The following is a 15,343-nucleotide window of genomic DNA, read 5'->3' as shown; positions in this document are numbered from 1 at the left end:
TAAATCAGTTTTTTTAGATTTGGAATGTTTTTATTCACGAAGGAATTGTATTTCATGAACATGAAGAAGCAGTATCACATAGTACAATGGTGTCAATTCACACTGCGTGTATTTGATAGACTCTTTAAAGCATGCATGCACTTATTGAAATGCACTATATAATAGTTCAATACAATTTTATATACTGTTTTATTATGCGTTTCCAGTAGATGATGTGACCTACTTTCTAATTTTTATTTTGTTGTGAATATATTGAGTAAAGGTGAATACGAGCAAAAATACTAGATATTATTTGGCTACTCGTATTCCCTATTTCAATTGAATATTGCTTCTTGCATAGAATAAAAAGGTTAACTGGACAATGATTAATTTGGACAAATAAAATAGCATTCATTTCGAAAAATGTTTATTATACGAAAAGATTTACTTTGCTTTTGCTACTTTGCATTCGTATGACTTGATGTAAATACGAGCCACAAATACATCCTTTAAAGCCATATTAACAACTTGCAAAACAATTGAAAACAAACAAAATATGATTAAATAAAATACTTATAATATCACTCACAGAAAATTATGATTTTCTGAAAACTCCTTAGGAATAACAACCTTTCCTCGCTTAGGAACATCTGTTTCATGAAGACAATTTGTCCATTCAGTAACTTGACCTTGACATTTATAGGATCTATCCCTGAAGAAAAAAAAAGAATTTAACAGTAAGTTGATAGAAAATTCCCAGCTTAAAAATGATTAGAAGTGAATAAAATATATGAATATAAAAAGATATAGTCAAACCCTCTTATAACGAAAAGCTGGTTTTTAGTGAAAATGCTTGTTAAATTCAGAGAATTGCTAAATCCCTTTTCATGTCAAAAAATGAAATTTCAAAAATTCTTAGTGACTATACATAGATATTTGACAAATAAAATATTTTCTCCTCTTTTTGTAGTAGTTTGTTAGAAACAACTTTGTCTGTGAAAACTTCACTTTTAGCACTTTTTTCCAAAAAATTAACACAAAACACATAGGCAAGGAAAAATTGTTGTAGATCTGCATACACAAGACATGGAACCATGGACATTGAGCAGGGGCTGAATTAGCAATTTTTTTAAATTCTGATTGGTCAGTTTATTATCTTAATTTTCAATACTAATTTACTACCTTCTAGACAAAGCTGCATTAAGAATCTTTCAACTAGCTTTGCTTCTAGAGACGAAGTGCTGTTGTTCATGCTGCAACATTAATAAACTTATGTAGGTGTGATAAACCTGTTATCGAACCATTTTATTGACAGTCATCCCTCATAATTATCTTCATATTATAAGAGCGGTGAAAAAGGTCAAATATTTTTTCTGCTTTTTTTGCATTAATTTCTTCAAGGTTTCCCTTTTAAATCCTTCATTAAATCTGAGCTACCGTGAAAAACGGGGTTGCTAAAAGCAACAGAATTGATATACAACTAGCATTGTCCAAAATCAAATGTATTAATTTGCTTGTTAAATCCACTCTGGCTAAAAAAAGTAGACTAGTTATAAGTCGATCCAACTGTTTCTTCTATTATAACTATTTTTTGTTTCTAACATTTAATCTTGCACATGATGGATATAACTACAGTACATGAGTGATTCATTCTTTCTCTTCACTCTAAGTCAAATCACAATATACACCCTTTAATTTCATGTGTATCAAAAACATTAGTGAGTTCTCATATGACAATTTAAAACTAAAAAGAAAAGAGGAAAAAAATTATATAATCTATAAATATATGAATTTTATTTTCATGTTTAGATTAGCTGCAATAAAAAATTTGCTGAAATTGAATTCTAATGGATATTTTGGTAACAAACTATGTATGTATATATGTTCAAAAGGCTAACTGCAACACATGAAATTCAAAATTAATAGAAATAATGATAAATACTTGAGCCTAAGCTTGCCATTGCATTCTGGACATCTTCGTAAAGCACCAAACACAAAGCAGTCTGCAAGAGCATCTAATAACTGAAACAATACAGAAAAAACTTAAATAACAGATAGACCTTTTAATATAACTAATGATTTATAGAACAAGTAACAAAAGTCAAGCATTTAATATCCTGCCAAGTTAGGATTTTGACATCACAAACTAGTTTAAACCAACATTTCTCGCCCTGTGGTCCGTGACAATGACACAGGCAGTCCACACAGTCAGACTTGATTTATCATTGTACTTAGTTTTATAGTAATATCAATATGGGTTCAAATAAAATTACACCTTCATACTTCGGTTCATCCTACATCAGAGGAGAAAGAATGTAGGAAATTGCAATCCTAAATACGGGATACCACAAAATTTTGCTAAACGCTGCCATCTATTGCTTTAAATGCTATTTGCTAATAACTACTAAAATTGCTGAAGAAAAATAAAGGGCTCTTACAAATCACACAGTAAACAAAATTTTGTTTCTCATGAAAAAATATTCAAATGATCTGATGACCATATTTCATTAAGAATAAAATTCAGTAAGCTGGGATCTTAAAAAATAATCCATAAAATATATGGGACATCTCCAGTTGCCATAAAAAACCTTGTCAGAAGTATCCACAATCCCCAATGTAAAATTCCAAAAAAGGAATTCAGGACAAAACGTTAAAAACAAATGTGTGTGTGAGAGATGAATATTTATAATTTTTTTACCATAATCACCATAATAAAATTTATATTATAAAAACACTGTGTGTATTCAAGACTTTAATAAGTGTTCAGAATTCAAATAAGTCGTTGGAAAAAACTGGGCAAACATACAAAAATATCAAATGAAAATTACAGGAATGTCCTGTAATATGAGACACAAGTGGTCCATGAAATTGCTTCACATTTTACCAGTCCTTGTTTACAGAAAGGTCAAGAAACACTGGTTTAAACCATGAAAAACTTATCAATGTCAGGACTTCCACTCAAAAAATTAGAAAAAGGAAAATGCAGGACTTAAAAGTAGGACGGAGAGGGTAACCCCCTCAGACAACATAATCATAGCATAATGAAAAAAAATCCCTAAAAAAAATTGTTTTTTTAAATTTTAAATTAAATTTTTTTTCTTTTCTCTTTTCATAGCATTATTTCGGTATTCAATAATATTGATTCAAGCCAAAGCAAAATGACTCAGTTACTAAACCAATTCTTGGCCAAGACAGTGTACAAAAGTGTAGAGTTTGTCAACTCTCTTCGACAATGCACCGTAAATTTTGAAGACATGTTTTTTAAGAAGAACGATGCTCCTTCGAGACCACTTTCAAAAGTACAGTGCAAAATGTGTAAATTACAAGATCCAATGCAAATAAAGCAAGGAGACCCAGATAGTTTTACTGCATTGTCCATCCTTTTTTAAAGGGATTTGTTTACATTTTACTGTTCAATGCCAGTGTAATCGCTTTTGACAAATGAAGCACTTTCATTTCTAGCTTTTTACTGAGCATTGTATATATTCTTTATGCATCTTTTTGCCTTAAAAATACAGAAGAAAACTGAATGCTATTGGGTAGCATCAGAATCACCAAACCTAGAATAGGCCTATGTATCCAACTGCTTTGAAATGCAAACTGTTGTTTCACCTATTTGCACCATAATTTTGAATGATGAAAGTTACTGTCCAAGACCACGAAGTAATAAATACAAAATTATTTTTTCCATCCAGACAGAAGTTTTCAATGACTACTATACTTGTTGAACCCTCAAACAAAGCAAATGAAAAATTAATAAACCAAATGGTCCGCATACACCCCCCCCCCCCAAAATAACCTTAAAAACGATATAATTTCTGCTTTTGCAGAAATCATTAATTGTAATCTCCAACATTTGTAATATTTGGAAATACATCAATGATTTCCTGCTCAATTAAAATAAATTACACAAATTTTGTTGATAGGATTTTGTAAAAAAAGTAGGAAAAGTATGACAAAAACTAGAAAGTGGGACAAAAAGTAGGAAATTTCACCAAAAAGTAAGAAAAGTAGGATGAGTGGCAGCCCTACAATATATAAATATTTCATGTATAAATATTAATGTGTTATATTTATTTAAATATATAATTACTGAGTGCGAAAAATATCAATTTTGAAATTTCTGTGGCCTGCACGTAATTTTATTCTCACTCAGCAGCTGATGGTATAACTTCACTCATATCTCACAAATTAAATATTTCTTAACTTTGGATTATACAAATCCAAAGTTTGAAAATGGTCTTTTGATTGAAGCTAAGCTGGTGGAACTCAATAGATAAGGCACTGTTAAGTTTAGGCATAGCCTCTTTGCAGAGGCCGCTGTGGTGGTAGAGTGGTCATAGTGGCGGACTCGCATCACGAGACCTGGGTTCGACCCCCACCGGCACCACAGTGGTGATCGGCTGAAGTTGGTTTTCTGTGGTTCCCAACTTCAAAGCACGAATGCGAGTCGATCTCTCCGTTAAAAAGTCTCGCCACAGAGCCACAGACAGCACAGGCCTACAACGTTACAAATATTCAATCATTACACTTCACTCACTATTTGAAGTATAGATAGCAGCACTGAAATATTAGACACAACACTAGCTACACACTCAAGACTGTTAGGTGCACTAACTTTGTTCCAGACTTTGCCACGAAGCTGGGCTGGACGAGATCTCGGCAACGGGATAAGTTCGGTAGCAGAGCCCCTGGCATTCATTCATTCAGCCTCTTTTGAGAAAACAAAGGATTCAAAACCAAATCACGGTAATGAATCTTTTTGTTGTGATACGTATAAAAAAGTGAGAAAGAAAAGTTTTTTAAGCTTCGTATGCAACAAGCATGTGTTGAGTTTTACTGTTTCTCAATTTCACATAAGCCAGATCATTTTTTCCCCCCATGTCAGTCTATCCTTACCTTTTGCAATTTGGTTGCAAAATATATTGATATTTTGCCTAGTAAGGATGTTGTTTTAATTATATGGAATTTCCTAAGGATCTGCACACACAAATTTTGTTACTATGAGCATATTTCTGCATTTTAGATGAAATAAAAATGAAATCTACAATCACAGAAGTAGTATTAACCCTTCAAACTGGTTCAGAAATTTAAATGCCAAGGTCATATTCACAGTATTTAAATTATTTAAAAGCTTTATGCGGCTCTGCTGAAAATAATTTAGACATTTTAAATTTTAATTCTAAAATTATAAAAAAAGTTGTTATACTAAACAGTCTACTCTATATGATGCTTGCAATTCACTGCTTGCGATGTACAACATGCTGAGATCTGTACTGAGGGGTTGAAAATTGCAATTAAATTTTATGAAATGTCATAACCATGAATTTGGCACATTTCTATTATTTTCGTAACTTATCACACTTTATACATCAATTTAATCAAATCTCACATTATTCATTCCAGAAGGAGTGTATTGATCATTTTCTTCCAGCAGAGCAATTATTTCCTCTTTACTAAGTTCAGCCTCAGCCTTATCACGAAAATCAAACAGCAAATCACTTTGAGCCTGGAAAAAATAATTGAAACAAAATTTGTAGACACTATTTTTTCAAAGAGGTAAAATAGACAAAATTTTAAATTGAGAGTACAGCATAAATTGTGAATATAGTAAATTGTTAACACTTTACTTAATCTTATTTCGAAACTAGTTTTTGCTAAGTAACAGCACTAAGCTACACAACTGAATGTATCAGGTAGTTCATGAATGGCCTTCCAGGCAGCAGCTGTAGCAGTTTTTGTCTACTGTATAATAACATGTGGTTATTTCATTTCTCAAACTTTTGAGGACCACAATTATCAAAAACCAACTTAAAAATGTATTTTCAAGCAAACAAGGTCATCTCAAAGTTTTTAGTGCTAAAGACAAACCAGCATTAGCTAGTCATGTTGACAAAATGTTTATTATGGATTCCCAATAATTAGACCTCTAAAGCCTTAGAAAAAAAATTTTTATTGGTCAATTTGTATGGCATAAAATATTTAATTGAAAATTTCAAAAAAAAAAACCACGTAAATATTGCTATTTTTAAAATAACCTTTGGGGAAATTTTATTTCCATCATTTTATAAGTTATCTTGAATCTAAAATCTAATAAGGTCTGTAATTTTCAACCCAAGTAAGTCTTGGCCTATGTTAACTTAAATAATTAGGGTCCTATTATACTCATAATTGAAATATAATTTATGGTACATTCTGAAATGTTATGGAAGTGGATTTTATTCCCCAATTTTTTATTAGCACATACTTGTCACCCTTCTAATGCACATTACAAGACAACTGCTACAATATCAAATTCGAGCTAACCTTCATGGCTTTATCTGCTTCATTCTCCTCTTTTTTGACTTTTTTGTTAGGCACAGGCTTGTCATCTATTGTAACAACAGCTGCTCTTTTCCTGAAAAATGTGAATCATGAGTGGCCAATTGAAAAATGAGACAAACATGAATAAAATTAAAATTAGTAACAAAAAAACGATCTAAATCATTTGCATCATCTTTAACTTTAGAGAAAATATGATTGATTGAAACTAAAAAAAATTCACCTCAAAATTAACATGACACTTGAAATTTTAAAAGGAAAAGAAAACTATCAAAACTCTATTTTGAATAACTAGATTAAGCATGTCATACAAATAAAAACTTGTAAATAACGTATCAATTGATTACTTCACAAATCACTACTTACATTTTACTATCTTTCAGTTTTTTCTTCAACATATCTTGATCTTCTTCTTTCAAGGTCTCAAAACCTGGCAACCTATAAAGAGTAATAAGCCATCATATTTAAGTGCACTCCTGCCCACTTTAATCATTTATTTATTTTTATTGCACCAAACTGGTGCAGTGGGCACTACATTGCCCACTGCACCATTCTGCCAGAAACAACAAGTCGCTATATATCAATGGTAACAACTATGCTACAGTTAATGAAGCAGAAGCATTTTGTAATGAAATTTGGACATTGCACAGCCACCATCCTCACAAAAAATTACACATATATTTTTAGGTATATATATATAAATTAGGAACTCTCTTATAGTATATACAGATTAGGGGAAAATTTCATTTATTTCTTCAGCACTGCAGTCATTTTATGCCCACCATGTCCCACTAAACCAGGGGTTCTTAACCTATGGGTTGCAACTCAAACTTAGGTCGCTGAGACTCGTTATCTAAATCCACTAACAACCACAGAATCTAAACTATGGGGTACTGACTCAAATGTGATTCGCAGGGGCTTTCGAGAAGGGTTGAACAAATCCACTTACAGGCAGGGATTCTTGAAGTATGGGTCACGACCCAACCTGCGTTCATTGGGCTTACGAATTGGGTCGTAAACATCTGCTAAGCCAGAGACTCAGGCTATGGGCAGCACCCAGACTTAATTGGCAGGGGCTTCCGAGATGGGTCATGAAAATCCAATAACAGCCAGGGGATCTTGAGCTATGGTAGGTCACTAACCAAATTTTCTTGACAGAGGTTTCAGAGATTTGTCATGCAAACTCACTTACAGCCAGGGATTCTTGAGCTATGAGTCATGTCCCAAAGTTGTTGTGCAGGGGCTTCCAAGATGTGTCGTACGAATCCACTTACAACCGGGGCTCTTGAGATTATGGATCACCACCCAAACTTGATTTGCAGGGGCTTCAGAGGAAAGTCATACAAGTCCTGTTACAAATGCACTTATGTGTTGTTTTCACTAATTTCAAAACATGTCACAAGGGTTGTGAAGCTGATCTTGAGTTGCAGCTGAAATGTTAAGAACCCCTGCACTAAACAACGATCAACTGCTGATCAACTTAATGTTCTTTAGTACAGTGGGTCTTAAAGAAGAATACGCCAAAGTAATATGTGAAGTACATTCCAGAACAATCTGGAAGAATTTTAAGAAAAGTGTAGAAAACACTACAGTGGAGACTTACTGCAGAACATTTCCAGTCAGCTAAGGGCTTGTTGCAAAACATTCTGCTTTGGGGTCAGCGAGTACTTTAAGAATGTTATCCATTCAAGAGTTGCTGTGATTTATGTTCCAAATCAAAAATGAGAAACAATGATGGACGAATATTTATGATTAATCTCCTCCCTTCTTTTGTGAGTATGATTCTTGGTGGATTCTAACAATTTGGCTACTCAAAAAGAAATAATTACACAATGGGATTGGATTGGAAAAAATTTAGAAAATTGGTGCAATGTATGGCACTTTGGCAATTGTTATTTAATGACATTGGTAAACTAATCTTAGCCGCCCAACACTGCACAATCAAGTGACTATCTGCTTTAGCAATGGGAAGTGTGATAAAAGCCCATGATTTACAGGGAATAAAATAGACATCGTGAGAACTTGTCAGGAAAATATTGATGCGACATTTCCATGCTGGTAGGCACCCTGTTTCATACAATAAGGACAAATTACCTCAACACCTGCAGTCTATAGCTGACCCACAGAAAGCAGCAGGTCTACAGTGCTACAGTGGTACAAATATTCACTCATAACACTTCATTCCCAATTTGAAATATACATGGCAGCAATGAAAAATATTAGACAAAATACTTCATGGGTATTCAGACTGTAGTGTGTAGGGTTACCAACTGTCCTCCTTTTTGGTGACATTTGGAGCATCCTTCTATGTTTCGGAAAATTCATTCTTTTTCCTCCTTTTTAGGTTTCCAGAAGCATTTTCTTTTTTTCCCTGGGAATTTTTTATTTTTTTTTTTTTGTTGTCTGTAACATGTATCTCTTCATTTTAAGTGTTTGAGTGACTTTTTTCCCACACATTTTTGCACGCTTTGACCAACGCCCTCAAAAGTCCCAGAGGAATCCAAACTGTCTCCATGTGGAGCAGATGCTATTGTAACTATGGCCCAGCTTGCCCAAGGATAAAATAAAAAAGACAGTCCCCTTTCCCAGTCAGAAAAACAGTTCTGAAAGAAAAAGCGCAATAGCAATTTCGAAAATACCATTGTTTGCAACACAAGATCAACTTTGGCAACGCGTGGAAGCTGCTTGGTCAGCTGTACCCCAAGAACACATCCAAAGTCTCTTTGAATCAATGCAGAGGCATGTGGCAGCGGTGATCTCCAACAACGGCGGCTACTCTGGCTACTGATTTTGGCAGGAACCACACTTCACAGAAGTCTATAAATTTAATCATTTGATGCTTGGTCAACATGTTATCTACAAAATAAATATTGTTGCGATATCTCTTGTCTTTCTTGGTGTTGCAATTTGGGTGGCCAGCAGTGTATTAAAATGAATGAACATAAAAATTTACAATTTTATTGGTAAAATATTTGAAGGTTAAAAACAAGTTTTATTTTGTTTTCATTTAAGATGAATTCCCATTACCCCGAAAAAAGGAAATGTATATTCACAGTTAAACTCTGTGAAGGATATCCATGTCTTCGGCCAGGCAGAGTGCAGGATCGTGTGTTTCAATAAGGTTGTTAATTTTAATGTTAGCTTTCATCACATTTATCAACATTTTTAAAGATAAGCAAAATCACTGATCAAATTCATCATTTTCAGACTGAAATTTGAGAAAAATTTAGATTTATTGACGATTTACCAATACGAGCCAGTGATTATGCCTAATAACCGGATTTATTAAATTTCCATAACATATATAATGGTTCTGTTTTAGCTGGGAAAAAGTATGTAGAGTTGGGTTTATTTTTTTTTTGGCAGAAAATGGTGCCGTCTATTGTGTAAATTGGGGAAATGACATCATCAAGGGTGCGCACACAGGCATCCATCTTTCTGTTTTCGAATATGGTAACCCTAGTTAGGTACACACACTTTGTTCCAGACTGCCACGAAGTTGGGCTGGCAGGGGTATTTGGAGATTTTTCTATAAAGAGATGAAAAATTGAAATAATCTGGTTTAAGACAATTTTAATAAATCTAAACAACCGAAAGGCTCTTGGTTTAATCAGCAGCATTAGCACCTATGTGAATGGTTTCTAAAAACAACTCTATAAATTCTATATAACGCAAAGATTAGAATAAACGTAAATGTAATACACATATATGAATGGCTCAAATATTTCAAGTAAACCAAAAAGAAGAATATATTATATTCTTCTTTTATAGAAGCGTATATATTCCGTTCGGCATATATACGCTCTAGCGAAGGAAAATCTCTATCTCCTCTGTAGCTTAGTGGTCAGAGCACTCGTCCGGCAATCGAGGGACCCGGGTTCGACTCCCGGTAGAGGCAGAGATGAGTTTTTTCCTTCCTTAAAAAAAAAAAAATTAACATCTAAAATAATAAATATCTTCACAACATCCAGTCTTCAGTATATCTTGTATTAGAATATATTATATTCAAGTAGAATATAATATATTCTTATATTCTACTTCATCATATAAATTTAAATTTTTTACACGAAATCATATATGGCTATAATGAATACTTACTCTTTCAGAGGCATGTTGAACTCTAATGAATCTTTGACTTTCACGAAACAGTCAACATGATGCCAACCTGGTGCAGGTCCATAACGCTTGGCAGCATCGCTTTCACAATCCAGCTTCGAAATTCTGATTTCCCCTTTCAAGATCTTCTCTTGACACACCCTACAACCTGCTCTGCCAGCTTTTGCAACTTCCACGCTGAACTGACTTAGAGCTGCAACAGATTTTCCTTTTCCTTTAGAAGTTGAACCTTTACCGACATGTGTAGGAGCGCAACCTTTTGAGAATGGGGGAAGTTCACATCAATGATTATAATCAATCTAACAAAAACTCAAACTACAATAATTTCCTGAAAAATTATTGGCAGAATAAATTTTGATGCTTAAAGATCTAATATCATTGTATTCCACATACAGGGAAACCTTTATATAGTGATATTCTGCAGACCAAGGAAAACACTCTGATATGGAGAAATTACCATATCAACAGGCAACATTATCATCAGCACCAAATTTATGCCACTGTTGTAATTCTTTTTAAATCTGCATTGTTAGCACTACCAAAAAGTTAACTTTCGAGCATGGCCACAACTGGGGGGGGGGGGCAGACAGGTCTGGTGCCCTGGGAATGGGGGGTCTCCCAAAATGTGTGCTTCTACGACCAACGAAGCATCTGGTTGTGGACCTGCTTTTGAGTATAACAGATGCAAGAAATTTTAATTTATTAGTTGATAAAAAAATTCAGTTAGATGTATTGCCCCTTTAAAGAGGTTCATCAGAATGCATTTTGGTATATCGGGTGGTATCAAATACCAACATCACTAGACGTCCTCTGAAGAACTAAAATACGTGCAGAATTTTAAAATGTATTGAAGGATATACCGAACCAAATGAAAAAAAAATATCACTGAAGCGATTGCAAAATCTCTGAAAATATTATCAGAGGTTTATGGTAATGAAGGATATCGTCACATCGAGAAGTTTAACATTAGGGTATAGGAGATTCTAAACAAGAGCTTAAAAAATATGGTTGTAGAGGTATTTATCGTTTTATTCACGTAGTAGTAGTACAGTTGTAGCAAGGCAAAAGGTTCAACTGTATATACAAACTTCATCTGTCAAAAATGAAATCTTAGGGGAAAATGCTATTTTTCTACTCATCTTATATGTTTAAAAAATTGAAAATATCTCAATATTTCTTACCCACTTTATCTTTGAGTCGTTGCTGGTCTTCAAAACGGAGTGAAGCAAAATTGCCTAAATCATCTGTTGATGAGATTTGTTTCTTTTCAAAGAAACAGTCAAAATGATGCCATAGTGGGATTTTACCATCAAAAGAAGGTGACTGCAATATTAAAATAAAATGAGTAAACACCAATTCAAAAAAAAAAAAAAAAAAACAAGAAAGGAAAGCTTCGTTTGGAACACCTGTTGTAAAACCACGAGGTGTTTTTTCTTACAGCAGGGCTTTACAAATTGAAATATTTGGATATGATTACATAAGCGGAGCTGCGCCAAATTTGGAGATTTCCAATTTCACCAAAGTTTTTCCTTCTAGCAGACTTGGGTTTTTTTACTTGCAAAACATCTGCATAACTTGGGCGACATGAAAATAAAAAAAACACCGTGTCAAAGAGTCTTTTGATAAGCCTTCTTCCAGTGTTTTTCGTATTGAATGATAGAATTGCAATTGTATAAATTGTACAATTGTATGAATTGTACAATTGTATTGTATTGATAGTATTGAATGATATAATTGTAAATATAGCTTGAATTTATTCGGTAAAATATTAGCTCCTAGCCTCATAACCGCAGCAATTTAAATTTAACAAAAACTTTGGGTCTTGAAGTCTTTTATCATCATATAGGCGTAATCAGTGTTTGTGAAATTGTGTTTTGTTAGTCATGAGTAGGTGCTACATAGTGGCCTCATTTTCTTCAGATATTTTCCTTTATTTATAATTAGTTTTTAAAAACTGAGAATGTAAAATAGAAAGATCTATTTAAAATTAAAAAAAAAATGTTTGAAAAGTCAAAACAGAACAATTTGTATCAAATAAACACTACACCATTGATATATATTCACATCATTATAATAATAAATTATATTATATCTAATAAAAAATATTATTTATGTTGAGTTTCACAATAATTCAATGATTATAACTGTGACTATGCGTATTCGGTACCTTCAGTATAATATATTTTTTAAAGAAAAGTGTTTGGAGAGATTCGGCAGGGTTTTGGACAATCACTGTACTAAATACAGTACCTGCTTCATAATCATACATGAAAAATAAGATGTGGAATAGAAATAACATTTATGACAAACTAAAAAACTGAAAACAGTGTTTATATTTAAACAGTTATATACGTGATATTAATTTACTATCAGATTTCCAACTTAAAACCATCAATTTGGTGAAAGTTTACTTAGGAAAAAAAACAAATGACACCTTTTTGAAATATTTGAAATATTGACAGTTTTAGACAGTTTTGGACAGTTTATCCCGCGTGTCCTGTCCAAAACCCCAACCCTGATTCCCAAGCAGGTTTAAGCTAGACAAATTCCTTCAGCAAAAAAGCAAAAATAGGGAAAAAAACTAACAAAATTCTACAATGGTAATGATTGATAAATGTCTACTCGTTTCATACAGCCTATATGCATTTTTGCGAAAGTGGCTACAACTACGTTTGCATTCTACAATTTTCTTTCATATTTTGTAAAAAATGGGACCATAACTTCAACCATTCCCAAGCACGATACGTAATGACGAATTGGGCTTCAGCTCAATAAAAATTTCAATGATTACAAACACAATATAATGAGACTTAAGACGCTGTTCACAATAAGAAATGAAAATGACGTAAAAGTAGATAAGAGTAGCACGTTAAATTAAAAAACATTACTGTCCAAATGAAAAATTTTGAAAGAGCCACAGTGCCAAGGTAATCAGTTGACGATATACAGTATTATACATATGAGTAATAATTACCACATTTGCCATAACCCTGCTTATGGAATCTTGGCTTAATATTTAGACTATTAATATTAGACTTAAGACCGTCACCACACTGGTGGTCGGCTGAAGTTGATTTTCTGTGGTTCTCAACTTCAAGGCGAAAATGTAAGCTGATCTCCCCGTTAAAAAGTCTCACCACAGAGAGCAACAGTCCTACAAACAGTACAAATATTCCGGCATTACACTTCACTCATTTCACTTCTGAGATATAGATGGCAGCACTGAAAAATCATACACAACACGAGATACGCACTCAGACTGCTAGGTACACATACTTACACTTCCGGCACAACTCACTAGGTAGCAAATTGCCCTTGGCGATAGATCTGAGTTGTGCTCGGCTTAAAAAAAAAAAGACTATTAAGAAGACACCAACGAATAAGGCAAATACACGAAAATGAAAAGTCCTAATGCATTTCAACACTGATGGGTGCCGTCTTCAGAGGAAAATTTAACCACTAGTCACACGGACCGAGTTTCCCACTTGGGTTGAATACCAAATCTTAACGCTTGGTTGCTCAGCAGAAGAAGTACGTCTGTTCACTTCAAACATCGTGGTCAGAATGAAGCTGTGAGCCTACGCGAGATACTAATGCAGCGTCATGATTGGACACTTGCGGAATATTGCTATCTGATTGGTCTATTCAAATTTTCTTATAATTCCCACTCAAAATGAATTTAAGCCATGGTGTTGAGATCGGGGGTGTAGATTTATTATCGTTAACTAGTGTATTTTTGAAGGCCCGAATATATGTACCTTCGCAGACACCTAAATCACAACTGTGGACTTGACTTTGTGAAAAATTCTTGATTCTTGAAATTTGAATCTATGGCCTTTTTGCCAACAGTGAGCGGCAATGGTAGATTTTTCACATTCCTGATTCTTAACATAGTGAGCGTGTTCATTTAATCTTGCTTTTATAGGTCTCCTTGTCTGTCCTATATAACCAAGAGAGCAATCACCACATGGAACGTAATAAATAGGGGGCACAATGGGGCATTTATTACACTCCATGTGGTGATTGCTCCCTTGGTGCATGGGCTTCCTCACCCATGGGTCGAGATACGGGGGGGGGGGGGCGTTGCCCCCCAGCGTCAAAAGTGGAGTTGACTGATACTGATCTAATGTATATATGAATTATCATCATCATCATCTTGCCCCTCCCCAGACTTCCAAGTCTATCTCCGCCTATGATCTCACGCAGGCTCACAGCTTCATTCTGACCACGACTTTTGAAGTGAACAGACGTACTTCTTCCGCTGAGCAACCGAGCATTAAGATTTGGTATTCAACACAAGTGGGAAACTCGGTCAGCTTGACCTAGTGGTTAAATTTTCCTCTGAAGACAGCACCCATCGGTGTTGAAATGCATTAGGACTTTTTATTTTCGTGTATTTGCCTTATTCGTTGGTGTCTTCTTAATATTCTTGGGCAAAGTTGATCAACTCTTCTAATATTTAGACGCTAATCAAGTTTATTGAATATTAACAAGAGAAACTTAATTACTTAAACAAAGTATTTCAATACAGGAGATATTTGATATGCATAACCGAAAAATATGTAAAATGAACTTGGTTGGAACATACCAGCCCCTAAGCTGCGATATTCATCACTTGAATACACTGCATGCAAATGAAAATAATTTAAATTTGCATGCCTAACTCACCTGAATCATCACACCAATACGTAAGGTGTCTTTCTCTATCGTCTTTTTGCACCCTTTACAGGAAGCCCTACTGCTCTTTGCATACTCAGCTTGAAACGGATAATCGTCTGCCATTTCTCTGAATAATACAACTTAAAACAAATATATATATATAATAGCTTTCAATAGTTTGTCACATATAGTTTCCGTAGCACATAGCACAAAAAACATCTACTTTCCCGGCTTTGTTTTATTACGAAACACGTGACTTTGCGGTCAC

The 15,343-nt window shown here is 34.0% G+C and overlaps 1 protein-coding gene across 1 annotated transcript in view; it reads right to left on the bottom strand.

Annotated features, from left to right (window-relative positions):
• Positions 1 to 15,341, bottom strand: part of Parp1 (Poly-(ADP-ribose) polymerase) — a 68,871-nt gene extending 53,530 nt beyond the window's left edge. The window contains exons 1-8 of the mRNA XM_089245632.1: positions 15,085 to 15,341; positions 11,598 to 11,739; positions 10,399 to 10,672; positions 6,667 to 6,738; positions 6,286 to 6,376; positions 5,372 to 5,488; positions 1,922 to 2,001; positions 569 to 691 (exon numbers count right to left, since the gene is read on the bottom strand). Of these exons, the coding sequence (XP_089101758.1) occupies positions 569 to 691; positions 1,922 to 2,001; positions 5,372 to 5,488; positions 6,286 to 6,376; positions 6,667 to 6,738; positions 10,399 to 10,672; positions 11,598 to 11,739; positions 15,085 to 15,198 (1,013 nt within the window). The 5' untranslated portion in view covers positions 15,199 to 15,341. The remainder of the gene's footprint in view (positions 1 to 568; positions 692 to 1,921; positions 2,002 to 5,371; positions 5,489 to 6,285; positions 6,377 to 6,666; positions 6,739 to 10,398; positions 10,673 to 11,597; positions 11,740 to 15,084) is intronic.
• Between the last annotated feature and the right edge of the window lie 2 nt (positions 15,342 to 15,343).

Source organism: Pholcus phalangioides, unplaced genomic scaffold, assembly GCF_987345545.1.
Source record: "Pholcus phalangioides strain wild (caught in Gottingen) unplaced genomic scaffold, Ppha-v1.0 ptg000016l_1, whole genome shotgun sequence".
Lineage (NCBI taxonomy): Eukaryota > Metazoa > Arthropoda > Arachnida > Araneae > Pholcidae > Pholcus > Pholcus phalangioides.
The sequence above is the reverse complement of the archived record's forward strand: the minus strand, read 5'-3'. Positions and strand labels throughout refer to the sequence as shown.